Here is a 17,924-nt window from a genome sequence, read left to right as displayed (position 1 = left end):
TTCGGTAGAAGATACAACAAAACTACAAGAAACCAATAAGTTTAGTATTCTTAGCCTAAACTTTTTGGTTTCTTGTAGTTTTGAAACTGTGCTCTAGTACAGTTTCTTTTTACATTTATTTAACCTATCAGAAGACCTCCAAAAAAAATTCTGGAGGAAAGAAGTGAGCACTGTTCCTAAAAATATATAAACCTGTAGATTTGCAATCGAAATTGGTATATCACGGGATGTAAACTATCAAAATTTCTGAAATATCTTGTGTTTTACGGATGCTAGGAAAAAACTTTAAAAATTTAACTTCAACACCCTGAGTCTCGAAACCAAAGCATTTACGGGCCTATGTTTATATAGGACTTTTTTTCTTAAAATAACCTGCCGAGGAATCTGTCATTTTTGTTCAATAATAATAATAATATCCTTTATTGATCCCATAAGACATGCCAAGATGTATAAGACAAGTCATACAGAAAAAAGTAAAGAAAAATTAGCCCTGATTTTATAACTAAACAAGAAATAATAATGGAATAATAGCATTTTTTGAACAAGAAGAGTAAAAAGTTTATATCTTCAAAAAAAGGCATGAATAACGTGAATTCGAGTTAAAAATTAAACATAATATCCACTTTTGAGCCACAAACACTCTAGGTCTCTAGCAGAATCAATTGAACTTCTAATTTAGGAACACTCTGTGTATGTATGTATAAATCAATAGTTGTATTATAAATATCTATACAAACAAAAAATATTGCGTTCAATGAAGTGTTTACAATTACAATCATTGAAACGTTCCTAACTATTCTCGTTCAATGAAATTCCAAGCCATGAATTACTAATTTGATAGACTGTTTTTCAACCACTCGAATTACCTCTGTAATCATTCCCGAATTCAATTCCCACTTCGAAAAAATGCACCCTACAAACATACCCTCTTCACCCAATGAAGCGTAAAAACCCTAAAGTGCTTATTATTCCACACCATCGTAGATCTGAATAGATGTAAGATCGAAAAAGTGGAAAATGGCTCGTGTTGTCACTATAAACGTGTAAGGGTTGCTTCAGCAGAACCGCACAGACCTCAACAGCCCTTAATTGCTCTATGCACTCTAATTGGTTATTCTGTGCACATTTAAAGGATATTAATTTCATCCATTACACTCGTATGGTTTTCTTCAACGCGTGGAGATTCTCCCTAATGGGAGAAATGAATGGTTTTCAAAGGAGGGGAATCAGCATGTTGCATTTGCCCGGACCTTGACACTGGTGTGTGACATATGGGGTGCGGTTTGTCTTAAGAAACTTCCTCAAAGGGACAATCACCAGGAAAATCAATAAAGCATCCATTGTTGACATATTTCGATTCCAATCCTGATAGATGGTAAGAATATTGTCTATCAGTATTTATATTTTTTCTGTAGCCACAGCCACCATACAATTTTCACATCCCCTGTATATCAGACGACGTTAATATTCCTTGTGGAAGTGGAATATGCAAATATAGAGCTTAACACCACGAGAATAAATTGAAGTTGTGGTCTACAATACGAATAAAGGATTAAGATGAAGTTTTAGATGAGGGAGTAAAGTTATACTCTAGAAGATCAACAGATGTTGAAACTTTATTGGAAACTCGAAGACTTCAATAGATAGTATTTCTCTTTTTCTATTCCTCAGTACAAATATTTATTATCGTTGAAGATTTTAGAGTTCAGAGGTAAGTTTCTGAATATGACAACATCGTTGTCAAAACGTTCGTTAACACTTGAATACATTACTTTTACTACAAAATCGTTGATCGTTGATTTGAAAGAAGCTATTTCATCATCGTTAAAAAACATTTTTCAGCCCTTCTGATATTATCACACTCTCTATCCACTAGTTATAAAAGCTTTTCACATGAATTCGATGACAAAATTATTTGCATTACGGGGTTGAAAACTTTCGATACAGAACCCTTGAATTTTAAAGAATACGTCAAATTTAATTTTTTTCATGAGATTCGGAATTGTTGTTGAAATATTCGTTTCAATATAAGAGAAAATTATGAATAACGGTGAAAACTTCAATATTTTTCAACATAATAAAACCTATATCTTCACGAAACTAATTGTAGATTTTATACTTCAGAGAGTTGGAATAGAATTAATTTTCAATTTAACATCCAATAACTCTTGAACCTTTGATCTTTTCCAGGATGGAATTTAGATCATAATAACTACAGTTTCGAAAGAAAAAACCTACGTTAGAGTTTTCGCATCTAAGGGTTTCTATACAATTTCAATCAATTTGTTTATCAATTGGTATCCAATTGACTTCATTGGAAAACTAAGTATCTAATTAAGAAGAATCTATTCTCTCCAAATTAAGATAAAAAACTGATAATGGTGTGATTGACCTTACGAAATCTTAAAAACAATTTAATTTAGCAATATCAGCAAAATTTTTCCTTACTTGTTGCTGTGCAGCATATTTGTTACCAATTGAATTTCAGGATGTAATTATCGAAATGACCACCCGTTATCGTTTTTTATTGTCAACAAATAGATGCAGTTTTTAGTATAAAACGGCGAGAAAATATTCAGAAAATCAGTTCAGTTCTTCGACTGCTTTCAAGATGAAGTTCTTAGTGCTCTTTTTGGCTGTCGCTGCTTTAGCTTCTGCTAAACCTGATCGCAATTACATTGACATTAAGCAAGATGGTACTATTTACATCGAGAGTGAAGAAGGAAAGCAGATTTGGATTTCCAAAAACTACGGGCTCAATGGACAGAAGAAAATTGAAATCGAAGTAACTGGACCCAATGGCCTCGCCAAAATGTACAAATTTGATTACAACAACCAGGTCAACTTCGAAAGTGGAATGGGTTACACCAACTTAAACACTTTCAACAAGAACTACCAAGATCAGTATGACATTCTCGATGTAATCTTCAGAGAATACTTGGGATACGTTGATGAGTACACTTATCAGCAACTCCTCAACAAGGTTCACAAAGCTGTTCTCAACGGTTACTTCGATGGTCAAGTTTTGTATATCCTTCAAGCTCTCGTTGAAGACACCAAATGGGACAACTTGAGCTCTGGACGTTATTCTTACGGACAATTTGGTGATCTATTGAACAAAATGACCCAACAGAACAAATACGGACTAAGATTTTTGGGAAAACTCTTCCAAGGACAAGATGTTTACGATCAAGAATACAAACAATACAATGTCAACTACTACTACAACGCAGTGATGAGAATTTTCGACAGGCAAGTCTTGAAAACCGTTTTACTCCAACAACAAATGTACAACCAAGAGATTTACGGTCAATACTCTTTTGAAAAAATGTGGAACATGATTTTCACCCAACAAGGTATCTTCGACCATCAGTACTTGGTAGAAATCATTAACAACCAAGAACTCAGAAACTGGTTCGTTCAACGCGGATTCTTCGACAGAGAAGTCCTTGACCAAATTCTCGACGCCTACAAGACCCAAGGAGTATACGATCAATTCTTGTTGCCAAAATTGGTCAACACCCAGGAATTGAAATATTTCTTCGTCAAAAATGGAATCTCCGTCTATGATATCTTGGGACAAAATTCCTACAACCAATACTATGGCAACACTTACTCCAACAAAGGCTTTTACGGCCTCAACAAAGGCTTCTACGGCCTCAACAAAGGTTTCTACGGCCTCAACAAAGGCTTCTACGGCCTCAACAAAGGTATCTACGGTTACAATATGTTGGAGAAAATCATTAGCGAACCAATGTTCAGAAATGTTATGATTCAATACGGAATCTTCAACAAAAACATTTTGGACCAGATCTTGTACCAATACAACACCCAAGGAGTTTACGATCAAGTACTTTTGAGGCAGTTGGTCAACAAACAAGCTTTGTACAATGTTTTGGTTCAATATGGAGTAGTTGACCAAGTCGTATTGAGACAATTCCTCGAAAACCAAAACCTTGGCTTCAGCTTCTTATTCAAGAAGAACTTCTTCGAACAAACTCCAAGAATGACCTACAATCACTTGTTGGGAGCCTACGGAAATGCTCCTGAATACGGTTACAGATTTGGAGGAAACTACTTGAAGAACTTCTTGTATGGACAGCAATACTACGGATACAACCAAGGTAAACTATTTCGATTTCAGTTTGCGAATTTCTGATAACTTATTTGATATTTAAAATCCGATATTCATACTTTTTCTTTTTTTTTTTCAGTTCCTTACTCCTACGGAAAACTCTACAACCAGTACCAACTCGCCCAGAGGGTTTAATAAGACTAATAATGATGGACTCGTATTTTTTTTAAGTTTAAGTTAATAAAATAATTCAAGCATAAATTCAATTTTTTTTTATTGAATCCTTAAATCATGCAAAATCGATATCAGTGTTTCAGAGAACAATTAATAATAAGTGGCTCAAGGTTCTTGAACTATTTATTTCTTTTAGAAATTGTGGGGCTTTCAGCTTTCGGTCCTTGAGCTTCAGTCGTTAAACACGAACAAGGGATGAGAAGATAATGAGCTCCTTCGCAAATAACCCATCTAGAGAACACGTCAACTATTCCTATATACAGTTTCAAAGCAAGCGTTCTCAGTTTTCACAAAGGTTTTACCCCGTAATCCTTAATGAAAATTTATTATCCACTTTCCATCCTGAGGTGAAGCAATACCGAAGGGTTAACGTCAACCTCGAGGCAGACCCAAATATTATGCAGAAGAGTGGAAAACAACGTACCTATCCTCTCTTTCTTGCACAACCGAAGGTATATATATCGCGGATAAGGTGGAAAGATAATCCCATATGTTCTTTATCGAATTTTATCGATGATCTATTTGGTCTTTGTTTCTTCGGAAGCATGAAATAAGTATCATACCTATTTATGCATCAATAGTTAATATCTAGTATCAACGAAGTTCGAAATATGGAAGATGTCTCAAAAGGAAGTTCATACTATGTAAAGAGTGTTGAAAAATAAGTCGTTCGTCGAAAAAATAATCATTAATTATGAAAAAAAACTAATTGAAAATTGTTCTGCTTATTAATAATATCTTAAAAGCACGAGAGCGATTTTGTCGAAATTCCAACAAACTGTTCATAAGCAATACGATTTAAGGTGATATATCAATACGATCTTAATTAAATCTAGAAAGCACCGACTTGAGGTCAGGAAATTTTGAAAGCTCCTTCATTGATGCACCATAGAACTATATACTTATAGGTATATACAGCGTGATTCAAAAGTCCAGGTCATAACTTTATGAAGTGATAGTTAAAACAATAAGTTCTTTCAACTTAAATTTCATTCAGAACATTTCATCAAGTGGGTTTTCCAAACTTTCAGGCAAATATATTTCAATTGCAAAAGTCATCATTCTCGCGGGATGGTTCAAAAAGATGTTGCCACCGTAGAAAAATCATTAAATATTCAGTTTGTACCTAAAATCACGACTTCTCCAGTTAGTTCCAGAACCCAGATCTCTCCTAAATAAAAAGTGAGAATCTGTTTGAAGAGTCTTGGCAAGGAAAACTCATATCGGTTATGAAATGTCGAGTTCATGTTTCATTTCTTTTCATCAATATTTGCTTTTACCTGCTGGTGAATGTTTGACTCCATTTTCATTACACCTTTTTTCGGAATGTAAGAACACATTATCATACATCTTCCAAGGCTCCTCTGTCTCTTTCAAAAGTTGGTAATTTCCTCCTCATCACTTTTTGAAATGATAAGTCTTCAAATTTCATACTTTCATGTGTACCAAAGCCTACAAAAACTCAACCCTTCTTGTTTCGTTTTTAATCTCATGAGAAGTTATTCAGACATTAAGACACTAATCATTCTCCAATTCGAACTTTCTGAAAACCTTATTTCTTATTTGAAATAATCTAAGTTAGAAAAGTAGGATCATCTAACTAAAAGAACTGTTTGTTGCTCCGTTCATTGGAATTCTGGATTAATAAAACAAATATTGCGTTATGGAATTGTCCTAATTCTCAATAAGAATAAATACGAAGCAATTGTCGATTTGCCAAATTGGAATCTCTAAGGGGTCGTTCTTGTCTTTGTCCTCTTCCCTTTTCAGGTTCAACATCCATTCTTTTCATTTATTTTCCTTGAGTCTGTATTCGTTTGAAAACTTCAATGAATTCTTCTCACCGTGCTTGATTACTTCAACAGTAGTATTCGGAAAAACTTCTCTTTCAAGGAAAGGAGCGTCATTCCATTTTCATAATATACAGGGTGTCCTGAAACTGTGGTGCCAAATCAAAATAGAAGATTCGCTTTGAAAAACAAATAAGACTTTTCTAATATCTCTTTTCTCAAATATCGTTCGTTGTAGAGATATAGGGTGTAGAATGTGAAAAACTTAAATTATTTTTTTTATTCATAACTACCACAATTTCCAAAATTTTTCAATTAATTTTGAAAAAATGTTTGTATTTAATAGGTGCTTTATTACTGAAAAAAATTTTAAATTCTCAGTTTCAACCAGTGGCGTAGAAGAATATATAGTTACAGAAACTTTAGTTAGAAGCTATAGAGAGATGCCATTCTCATATTAATCGTTACACGTAACCTCTAATTGGTGAGTAAACAATATGAAACAAAATGAAGAACCAAAGACATATTCCATGACAACGAAAAACAAAACTTTTATCTCTTCTCTTCTTTCTTCGTCGTATCTTGACCCTTCATTTCTGTTTAACGATGTAAAAATAAAATATTTCTTTCTTAAATATCGTGTTGATCGCATATCATCCGAATCATAGAAAATTAAAACAGAATAGCGATAAACTAAGGAAAGCACTGGCGTGAGCTCTAAGCATTTCTTCATTCAAGCGCCAGTTGCACTCTTGAAGACCACATCTATACAGTCTCTAAAGGTACAGTTGGCGCATGGATGACGAGCGCTCAAAAACTCCTGACAGGGCTTTACCCATTTTTTGGCTCTAATAAAGTGATTGACTTCTTCAGCATAATGAAATATAGAAGAATGGTTTCTGTGGCTACCCCCACGAGATGCCACTGCTCCCAAATTAATTGATTTCTCGTTTTCGCAGATGTCGTTGCTCTTCTACAGACTTCAAAGTCAACACATAAACCGTCTCTCTCTTCCTTTCTTCTTGTATTAATTCAATAATGTTCAATTTAATGTTTGAGACAGCCTCGGGTGTGTCAACATCCACGTAGGTCAAATATCAATTGAGTTCTCTTCTCTCATATTAGTTTTAGAAAAAAATTGGCTCTTCAGAAGCAGAACTCAATTATGATCGTAATTGAAAATTATGAAGCTATCATCTAGTTTTTTATTGTCTTATTTTTATCGATCAGTTGGTTCTTATTTTCCTGTTCTCATTGCCCATAGGTTGCGTTGTGAAATTCAGAATAATCATCTTGCTTTTTCACCAAATTGATTTGAAGTTTTGTTTGGTTCCTAACTCCGATTTCAGAAAGATAGCGAATGGGGTAAAAATTTTTTATTAGATATTCTGGAAATATTTTCATTTAATGAAATTGAGTGCATTCACTTCGCCAGGCCGAATTTTACGGCCCCATTAAAATTGGAAGCACCGAAATGGAAAAAGTGCAGTCCTAGCAAAAGTTATGTTAATCTTTTAATCTGCTGAAAGGGCAGAAAAAGTAAAATCCTGTTTTAATTGAAGTTTCAACGGAAAGTATCTGAATTATGGATTGAGGAGATAAAGTTTGTAGCAAAAAAACAAAAAAATCCCCTTTGAAATATCACATATTATAAGCAATGTGAATGAATTCTGAGCTTGAAAGTTTAGAATTTTCATCCCTATTCTGAATACAACGAAATCTCATTTATTCATCTAATGTTTCAAAGCTTTGTTAATAAGAATATTTGGAGGAGAAAAATGCTCTTGTGATTCATTGAAAATAAAAAACGAGTTTCCCTCTTCACGTCAAAACTTTCCACAACCACAATCGTTAACTTCATTAAATCCATCAAGAATCAAACAAAAAATTATGCACATTGAACCAAGAAAATCATAGATTTTTTAATAAAGCATAAACTTTCTTTCTCCATCATCTACAAATTCCAATCGTTTCCATTTACATATTGTTCGCCGAAAATTTGAAGAGAAAAATCAATATTGATTGCATATATCCAATATTTGAGTATATTTCCAACGAAAGAATGAAGTGATTCAGAAAATTCCGTACAATTCAGTTGCACTATACCACTGTTACAATTAAAAGAAAATTACTTCTATACACGAAACAATTAAATATAGCGGAATGCAGTTCTGAGGGTTTCACAGAGAGTTATAAATCACAAAACACGCAATCTATCGGACATTTTACTCTGTATCGATCTTTTTCACGCATTGAAACCTATTTTTTATACATTCAGCCTTTTTTCGCTCATAAGATTGAAATATTTGTCAACCCGAAGAAAATTCGAAATAAGACTATTATTGAAAATTAAATTTCGTACCATTTACAATAATAGAAATAGATGCCTATGTAATAATTTAAGAATCAAAAATTTAAAACTTTCTCTGAGATTCAACATTTCGCCTTTTGAATGGATACAAATTTAAACCAGTAGGTAGGTACACGATAAATATGAATGTGATTCAATTTCAAAAAACTGGAAATTTTTAATTTCCAATTTGGATTATTATGTGAATCGAAAGTTGGCCCTCTGTGAAATGATATTGCTTGCATTAGATCACCTCAATAACTCTTTGGATATTACATACCAGTTTCGTTGTATAAAACGAGAAAAAATCCTTAAATGCAAGATTCAATCAATGGAAAAATTTAATTTTTAACAAGAATTGTTTTTTTTGATTCCGTAATTGATTATATATCCCAGTTGGCCTGTTAATCTTTTTTTTTCCCAGTTCAGACATGGATAACTAATTCATAATGAATCTAGAAAGTGAATCAATACTCAAGTTGTCATACCGCCCTCTATACACGAGGGACTGATTCAGTGTGTAGGGCAGAACACTCCATTCTTGAAAAAATCAATACAATAATACATAACATTAAATTCGATAAAAGCACTGAATTGATATACCTAAGGATATTTTGATCGCTTGTTCATGCGTCTATGAAATTCAAATTTTCATTTGGGTCGATTACGAAGTTTTGAAATCATGAGAGAAACAAAATTTCGTGAGGTCCTATTTACGGAACACCAAGTCGTATTTTTCTCTAGAAATACAGACAGTTAACAAAATGATATAACGCTGTTTAGGAAACAAGCGTTCAAAAATCAAATATTTAAAAAAAGTAACATCTTTATTAAAAATAAATATATAATTAAACGAAAATATTAAACATTTGGAAAAGAATGTGTCGAAAACTTACAGTTTCCCGATTTAAAAATATATTCCTTTGCCCTCGATAAGTAAGGAAATAAGTTGGATATAGGTATATCCAAGACATGAAAATTAATAGTTGGTACTTTACAAAACAATCATAGATTCACTATGTGTATTAATAAGTAGGTATGGTCTTTTCATTGTCCCTTATCCAGCTCGGATATATCACATTTGACCACAAGGTTTATCCAAATTTCATGACACATGCGGCTAAACGTAAAAAGAACCACTATAACATTTTAAAAAGATTTATCTTTATGGATTAGATTTCTCGTTAAATAACAATATAGCTTATTAAAGACAACTTCTTCTCATTGACAGGAACATGTTGAATCCTGTTGAATGATCAGCAGGATAACACGAGATATTAGGGTATAACATTCCCAAAGTAATCTCTTCAGGAGTGAGCATAATCTTCTCCCAGTTTCCAATGGACCCTTCAGATCACTTCTTCCGCAAAATAAACAAGGTAACATGTTAAACGTACGCCAGGTGTTGCTAACACGTTAATTCGGATAGAACCAGCTTTAAAAGCCATCATGCATACGCATGCAAAATTCCCTTCAGATCAGCAAGACTGTGGTCTTTGTAAAGCACTGCTGGAATATTGCGTTGGTACTTTCAGCAGGTGTGGAGCTGCCCGAACGGTATTCGGCAAATTGTTTTTGTCATGTTGGTATTTATTTGCTATTCCGCAGGTAATAACACCAATCAATGTCTGTCACAGACAAGTTAGCTGTTAACAATTGGGGACGATGATTTGAACGCCTGTTCCCGAACAGAGCTGATTATAATTAGTGGCCAAATTCAATAATGTCCGTCCATCAGTAATCTCTCGAACGGAAAAACTTAGAAACCTTGAAGTTTTCTGGGTAGGCTCGGATCTGGAATGCCGCGGTTAATTTCTTTAATGGGCAAAATCCGAGAATGGGTAAAATTTGCCGAAGGAAATTTTGTTAACCTGATGATTCTGAATTATGAATTAAATGAATAATAACAATTTCAAGCTCTATTCAAAATTTCTTGAACTCGATACTTCAGTGATAAAAGAGTTGACCAAGTTGAGATTCTGGGTTGATATATATAAAAAAACAATTTCAAGTAAGATCAATACAAGTATTGATCGAGTAGTCAGAATCATAATAAATTCAAGCAAAATGTCAAAAAAATCAAATATTTCAGGGAAAACAGATCTCACAACGTAGAAATTGTTTTCATATGCAAAATAGTACATAACTAGAATGTTGATGCTGAATTTCAGATGGATTGTATCATCAAAACACCTCGTTTAGATGAATTAACAATGACAATAAAAACATCAAGGTTAAATATTATATTATTAAAAAAGGTACAAGCACAGCAATTTTTGAGCCAACACAAAGAGTTTTGAGAGCTATAGAAAAATGAAATTGCTGAAATTCCGGTTGGACAAAATTCACCTAAACCATTTGATTCTATTGATAATTAATTATGGATTATTGAAGTAACCACAAGCTGCTCAAAGTTATTTAAAGTTACCTAAATGGTCGAAAACAGAGGTGACGCGTTGCAGTAAACATCCAAACTTTTTTACCAAATATGTAGAGGTCGGTTCTGGAGTGCCTCAAGGTAATGTTCTGGGTCCTTTTTGTTTATAATATATAAACGATCTCCCTCTTAATGTGGATAAGTAGCTGTATATGATGGTTCATGTTGATTATACCACTATGATAAACATTATTCCAGTTGTCTTAGAGTTTTATTATGGAATGTTAACCTTACAATTTGCAGGAATATTTTAACTTCTGCAAATTGAACAAGAATGATTGTTATGGTTATATCTGACATTTTTTCTTCGTATTGAGATTTATATACTATGAAATGAATAAGACTCACTCATTTGAAGGTATACAGTTTTGCGGTCTTCAAGATAAATAACATTTAAATGAAGGAATAATTAACTCCAAATGATTTTCTACATTTTTTTTTCATGAAATATTCTCAAATATTTTGAAACCAAAAATGTGTTAACTAACAATCCGAAAAACAATAATCATTTCTGTCCAAGTAACCATTACACAATATCACACAAAAAATCGCTACAGAATTACTTTCCGGCACCTTGACGAGTCTTCAATAATGCACATATCTGCAAATAATTGACTACCCTCTAGGATGAAGATGAACCCATCCAATCGACCGAACATATTCAGATGTCTGTTCTCTATTGTTGTAATAGTAACAATATCCACGCGCCAAGCCCATCAAATAAAACCTATTCAAAACCTCGTTGTCAATTTCGATACAATTTGCCTTAATACCCCCCTGTCAATAAAATAACCTTGCATTCGCAGCTGCCGTCCCAGAGAGATCTGGAAGTTCACCAATCACTGCTCATTCTATACAACACCTGTCGCCTGGAGGTAAAAACCAGAAGAATTTTGTTTGTTCATTTTACTGGCAAACCACCTTCTTATTTGTAAAGCTTGTGGCGTATCACGATTGTACAGATTAACCGTACGTTAGTTAAAATTTAAAGCCCATCGAGTGTTATCGATTAGAGATGGACACACCTTCGGAAAACACAATGCAAAAAGTTGACAAAAAGAGGCTCAAGAACCCTATAGAAACATCTGAATATATCGCCCTATTGAGGTCATGGAGAACCTAGGAGAAATATCTTTTTGTTAACATGAGTTTTTTAATTTCTTCATTGAATGAAATTCAATAAAAAAAAATTCAATATCAATTACACAGAATTAATCTAAAAGATACAATTATAAGCATCAATAAAGAACTAATAAACGACAAAGACAAACTTAAGTTGTGATCTAATGATAATGACAGTGTCATCATTTACCATGATAGTTTTTTAAAAGTTAACTGCTGCCATAAAATTCACTCCTTTCCCAAACCGACAAATATTTTAAATTTATTCAAATGAGGACCTCATATTTGTTGTCGTTATCATAATGAGGATCTGAACAGGAAATACCTTGTCCGAAATACAACAATTATTTAACACTTTTGGACCCTCGCATCAATTAGTTTTTTGTTGGGCATATGCTAGGTTTTTTTGTGTTTCAACCCCAAAATTTATTCACTTTGGACCTAGGTCATTTACATGGAAACAAAACTAAGAACTTTTTGTCTTGGAGCAATTTAAATGCAACTGCCTAGTTGTCGGGTGGTTATTTTTAAATTCCACCCCTATAACAGAAGTAGGTACAGGTTTTTTCAACAATAAGAGTTCATTTCAGTTATATCGACAGATGGAATAAAAGCATTTGATATTTTTCCAGTGAAAATTATTTTTTTTCATAAATTACATAATATTGTCAACTTGAAAAAAATCGTCAGAAAATATTGTGTACGATATAGGTAATATAAACGTCTTCAGTCATATTAGTAGATCTATAACTAACGGAGGAAACAGTAAATCAACAAATAGAAATGAATCGATAGTTGAATGAACTTTTTGCGAATTCTAACTCCAAATTTGATTAAATTTTTAGCTGGTATATAATAATAATCGAATTTGAGTGTTAATTGGAGTCGATAATGGTATGAAAATGAATTTATAAACAACCGCTGAAATAACACCATGAATCCTGATTCCTATATTTATTTATTGCAGATAATATAGCTAATTACGTTAACTTGTAATCACTTTATATCAATAAATTCTCAGACGAATAATAAAAAATGATAAAAATAATATATTTTTGTTCTGGTTGAATGCATTGCTTATATAATTATATGTGTATATTCAAATAATTAATGTAATGTTTACTATAACGAGCAACAGATTATTCTAAAATTAAATACAAAATGTTTTTGCGAATCTGAACACTTTATCAGAGAAAATTCTGGATTCAAGGCAACAAAATATATTGGGAATACAAAGTCACTTTATCCATAACAGATAATATTATTGGTCTTGTATTCGAAGGGACCCAAAAAATTAGCATCATCTATTTTAATTCGGTAAGAAAAAAATAAAAATTTCATTAATTAAAAAAAAAATAAAATTTCATTTATTAAAAAAAAATAAAAGTACTCACCTTCAGGATCAGAAACAGGAAAATTTTCAAAATAATATCAACTTGCGCACTTTTAAATGGTACCAACAAGCGCGCCACTAACTTCCTGCACTGCCAGACTTCTTCGACTTCGACAACCGATCACCTTATGTCGAAGCTTTTCAGATTTCATGAAGAAACACTCGAAATCAGTGGCCAAAGATGGTTGGCCTGCCTGCGGAGCACCTGGCGTTCTCATCCGGGCTCTAGGTAGGGTCTACTGAAGATAATGATTGTAGATTGCGGTCCTCAGGCCCACAAGAGGATATGGCACATCGTAACTTACGAAAATTAAACTTATGTGGATAGCATCTCGATTTGGTTGATAGCAGGATCGTACAGGAAATGCAAATTTATTTAGTAGATGGCGAGATAGTTATTTTAATTAGGTAATTACAGGGTGTTATGAATAATTTGATTTGTTGGCAATATTGGACATTTTCAGCAGGTACTAATTGATATTTAATCTGTTGATAATGATTAAAAAAATTTTATATAAGTTTAATTATATTCACAAAGCTAACCAATTACACCTCAAAATATACATTTGGAAACTCCGTGAACCTTATCAAAATATTAGAAGACTTCATCAACTAATTCAAATCTTACAAGTCTGGATGTGAAAAATATGTTCCCAAATAAACTAGTGGAATAAATTAAAGGATCAAAATAAAATTCTAAATTTTTAGCGGTTTTTCAAATGACTGTATTTTCGATAACAATAGTCGTATCTCAATTTGAAAAAAAAAACTTTTTGAAGCTTGAAGTTTATAGTTTAGAGATCTCATGATGAAAAAAATTTTCAACCAACGTGTACCGCTCAATCCTAATGAATACAGTTTCTAAAATTTCTGCGAAATTTTTTCAGTCTTCATTTTTGGCATACTGACTTGGAATTTTTTTTCCAACTTAACCATTATATGGATAAGATAACTTGTTCATTCAGCTTCAATATCCTTTTTTCAAAATTTCGATGCGAGCACTTCTCGCTGAAATATCGAACTTTAAATTGAAAACGACCTTTTTGTCTTTGACCATCAATATCTCACCAATCAATGATTGCACAGTAAATTTAAGGGATGTTTTAAAATCTTGAATGAATTCTCTACAAGAAGTAGCTATTGGATCTTGGCTTGGAGCTTTGTGGAGGCTTTTTGGATACTCAAACGCTGAATTGAAAATATCAAAAAAACCATCAATGTTGAGTATGTGTGTTACAGTTCAATATCACCACAAAAATCCCAGAGAATTTCAATTCAATCCATGTAGCGGATTTTTTGTTTCATTCGATCGATATTTCAAAAAATTGGAGGATCACTTCTTCTAACCATGTTAGGAAATCAAAAATAATTTTCAAATTTTGAAATTGAATGTATCAATATCACACATGACCCAAAAATTGAATTTAAAAAATTTGGAAATTTGAAATATAGGTTAGTTAGATTTCTTATTTTTAGGTAATGCTTGAGAAAACTTAGTTCACCAACCAAATACCTTTTATTACAAATTTTAATCAAACGTAGCGAATTACAAAAATGATTTTACTTTTTTGTCGATAACGACAAAGATGCGTAAAAGTGACAGGAGACAAAAAAAATATGAACAAAACGAGGAATTCATTTCAAATATTGGAATCCATCAGCGCAGTAGGAACCACAAAAAAAATTACCTGGAGCTGAATTTTGAATCATCCTGTTTATCTATAAACTGTTGTGATCTCCAAGGACGGAATAAGCGGGCGAATGGACAAACGCTCAAAAGCGCCTGACTTCTCATCAGTTCTTTTCTCATTTCTGGAGTTTGTTTCGGATAAATATGAAAATGAGAAATGCCTTGGCTAATTTTAAGAATGAAAATTCCTATAAATATGCACCTGAAAGACGAAAACGCTTTGTTTTCGAGATATGCAAGGTGTTTCTTGTAATCTTACTTTTTTGTGATGATTATATGATTACATATTATCGAATTTTCATGAACCAGTGCTAAATTTCGAGAAAATAAGCACCAAAACTAAGAATTATTTTATTCATCACAGCTTACCAATTCGATTTCTATGATAATTTGAATTTTCCTGAGGATTTGAATAGATTTTTTTTACTCGAAATCGGTAACTGTACGACGAAACTACAAGAAACCAAAAAGTTAAATATTATATTACAGTTTCTTTTAAAAATTTTCAAACTACCAATGTACCGCCAAAAAACATTCTGAAATAAAAAAATATATCATCCTGTAGATTTTGGCCTCTATAAGGTGATGTCAACTCTGAATTAGAATACCTTTACCACATTTCAGTTGAATATCTTGTGATTTGCGGATGCTATGAGAAAAAACTTGAATAAAAATCATACTTTAACACCATGTATCTTGGGAACAAAGCGTTTACGGGTTCTTGTTTTTGAGGATTTTTTTCTTGAAATTATCCGAGGAATCCTTTTTTTTTGGTTTGTACCTCTAATTCAGGAACACCTAGTATGTATTAAAAATATCTAATATGTTTTCCTGCTAGTGGACGGAGAGTATTATTCTTATAATTTCGAGAAATTCAAATTTCACGTGTCTGGCCAGCTGTTGCCTTCTCAAATTTGGCTCGTTCCGGTCCGAAACATGAGATCGAAGAAAGAGCAGATGTTCCAAGATTCACCAGGCTCATTTATATTCCAGAGAGGGTAATTAAAAAAGCGCCCGAGGACCCCACAGATTTTGGCACACGATCTGAATTGAAATCGGCAGATAAGAGGAATTCGTTGACTTGAACCAGTTCCTCACAAACAGGTAGTTATTCACGTGTTCTCTCAATCACAACATAATAATAATGACAGTTATTTACGGTTCGTTTGAGGTTTATTATTTTTTATTATGAAATAAAATCATATATAGGATATACAGGGTGTAACATGAGTGCTAAGCCATAGCCTAGTGATTAATGCAGGTCATCCAAGCCTTTCAGAAGAGTAGCTTGTAGTGTATCCTAAGACTGTTATTTTCGGAGATACAGAGTGATTCAAGAAAATTAGCCTAAATTTCTGATATTTATAACTTGACAATCAGCAATTCCGATTCTGTTCCCATTTTGAGGGTTTGTTCACTTCATACAACCCATCAAAACTCAGAGTTTTGAGTTTTTTCCGATATGTTTTTTGCACGTTTTAAAGGAATGTCATTATTGCCATGAAAAAATACATAATTCGGTTTAATGAATTCAATTTTCACTTTGAATTACACACTTCTTTTAAAAGAGTAGGAAAAGATAGAATTCATGTTTTATATAACTTTTTTAAAATACTGTCCTGCTTTTATTTTTTCGGATGATATTCGATGCCATGAGCTGAGATTTTGTATTTCATAGCTTTAATTCATTCTAAAACCCTCAGAACCTACTGCGTATTGTAACACGCTGCTTAAAATATTGATTGAAAGTATGCATGATCAAACTGTGAATTCTTTTGAAACTAGAATTTGAAGTCAAAACAAAATGAATATCTCGGAATATGTCAAATGTGAGTCTATTTGCTTTACAGCAAAAATAAGAATTAAAAATTAGATCTTTGAGAAAATTTAAACCTATTTATCATGAAATGGTGGCTCTGTGACATGGCCACCAAGAACACCGGATCCAACCTACGTCGATTATTTTCTGTAGAATTATTCGAAAGATAAGATTTATGCCACTCAAACACTTCACGGTTCTCGTTACAGAAAAGGATAGAAGAAGCTTACACAGATCTAAGAGGTAATCTAGATATGATTAGAAGAGCAATAAGTAATCTGTTGTTGAGAGCTAGAAAATATGTAGAAATTGAAGAACTTCATTTCCAATATTTTTATATTCCTCTTCCTATACTATGTTATGAATTGCATAGGCGAACCGAAGGGGGGAATGTTATTGGGGACATAAACCCCCCCTCCCCCCATTGTTTAGAGAAAATAAAAAAATGTTGAAAAAAAATTTTTTTATAAAAAATTGAATGATTTTGCTCCTTCAAAGTGGAGGTAAACCCCCACCATGAGTCAACTCTAGTTACGCCACTAATGCGTTGAAATAAATAGGTTTAAATGTTCTCAAGAAATTTATAGTTTTAACCCATTTTTGCTGAAAAGCGAATACACTTACAGTTTACATTTTCCAAGATGATTAGGTCATTGTTTTTAATTTAATGTCTAGTAGTTTCGGAAGAATTCACAGTTTCTGATTGATAGGTAATTTACTCAGTGTGTTATATTACAACACTCAGTAGGTACTTAAGGTTTTAGAATGAAGAAAAATTGAACAAAGCCCAAACTCATTCAAAATCTTAGGTGATAACAACAAATATCATCACGAAAAAAATAAAAACAGGACCGTATTCTAAAAAAGTTACATAAAACATTAATTCTTTTGTTTACTACTCTTTTAAAAAAAGTGTGCCATTCAAAATGAAAATTGGATTTATTACACTGAATTAAGTATTTTTTCATGGCAATAACAATAACGACCGTCCTCTAGTCACTCCACTAACTCCTC

At 32.7% G+C, this 17,924-nt stretch overlaps 2 protein-coding genes across 2 annotated transcripts in view; one reads left to right on the top strand and one right to left on the bottom strand.

Moving 5' to 3' along the window:
• Positions 1-13,642, bottom strand: part of LOC123681014 (protein tincar) — a 78,792-nt gene extending 65,150 nt beyond the window's left edge. The window contains exon 1 of the mRNA XM_045619176.1: positions 13,403-13,642. The gene's annotated coding sequence lies outside the window, so the exon portion shown is untranslated. The remainder of the gene's footprint in view (positions 1-13,402) is intronic.
• LOC123681015 lies at positions 2,572-4,336 on the top strand. Its single transcript, XM_045619177.1, has 2 exons — positions 2,572-4,124; positions 4,215-4,336. The coding sequence occupies exons 1-2, from the start codon at positions 2,612-2,614 to the stop codon at positions 4,268-4,270; spliced, it is 1,569 nt and encodes a 522-aa protein (XP_045475133.1). The 5' UTR covers positions 2,572-2,611; the 3' UTR covers positions 4,271-4,336.
• Positions 13,643-17,924: the final 4,282 nt, after the last annotated feature.

This window comes from Harmonia axyridis, chromosome 5 (assembly GCF_914767665.1).
Source record: "Harmonia axyridis chromosome 5, icHarAxyr1.1, whole genome shotgun sequence".
NCBI lineage: Eukaryota > Metazoa > Arthropoda > Insecta > Coleoptera > Coccinellidae > Harmonia > Harmonia axyridis.
The sequence above is the reverse complement of the archived record's forward strand: the minus strand, read 5'-3'. Positions and strand labels throughout refer to the sequence as shown.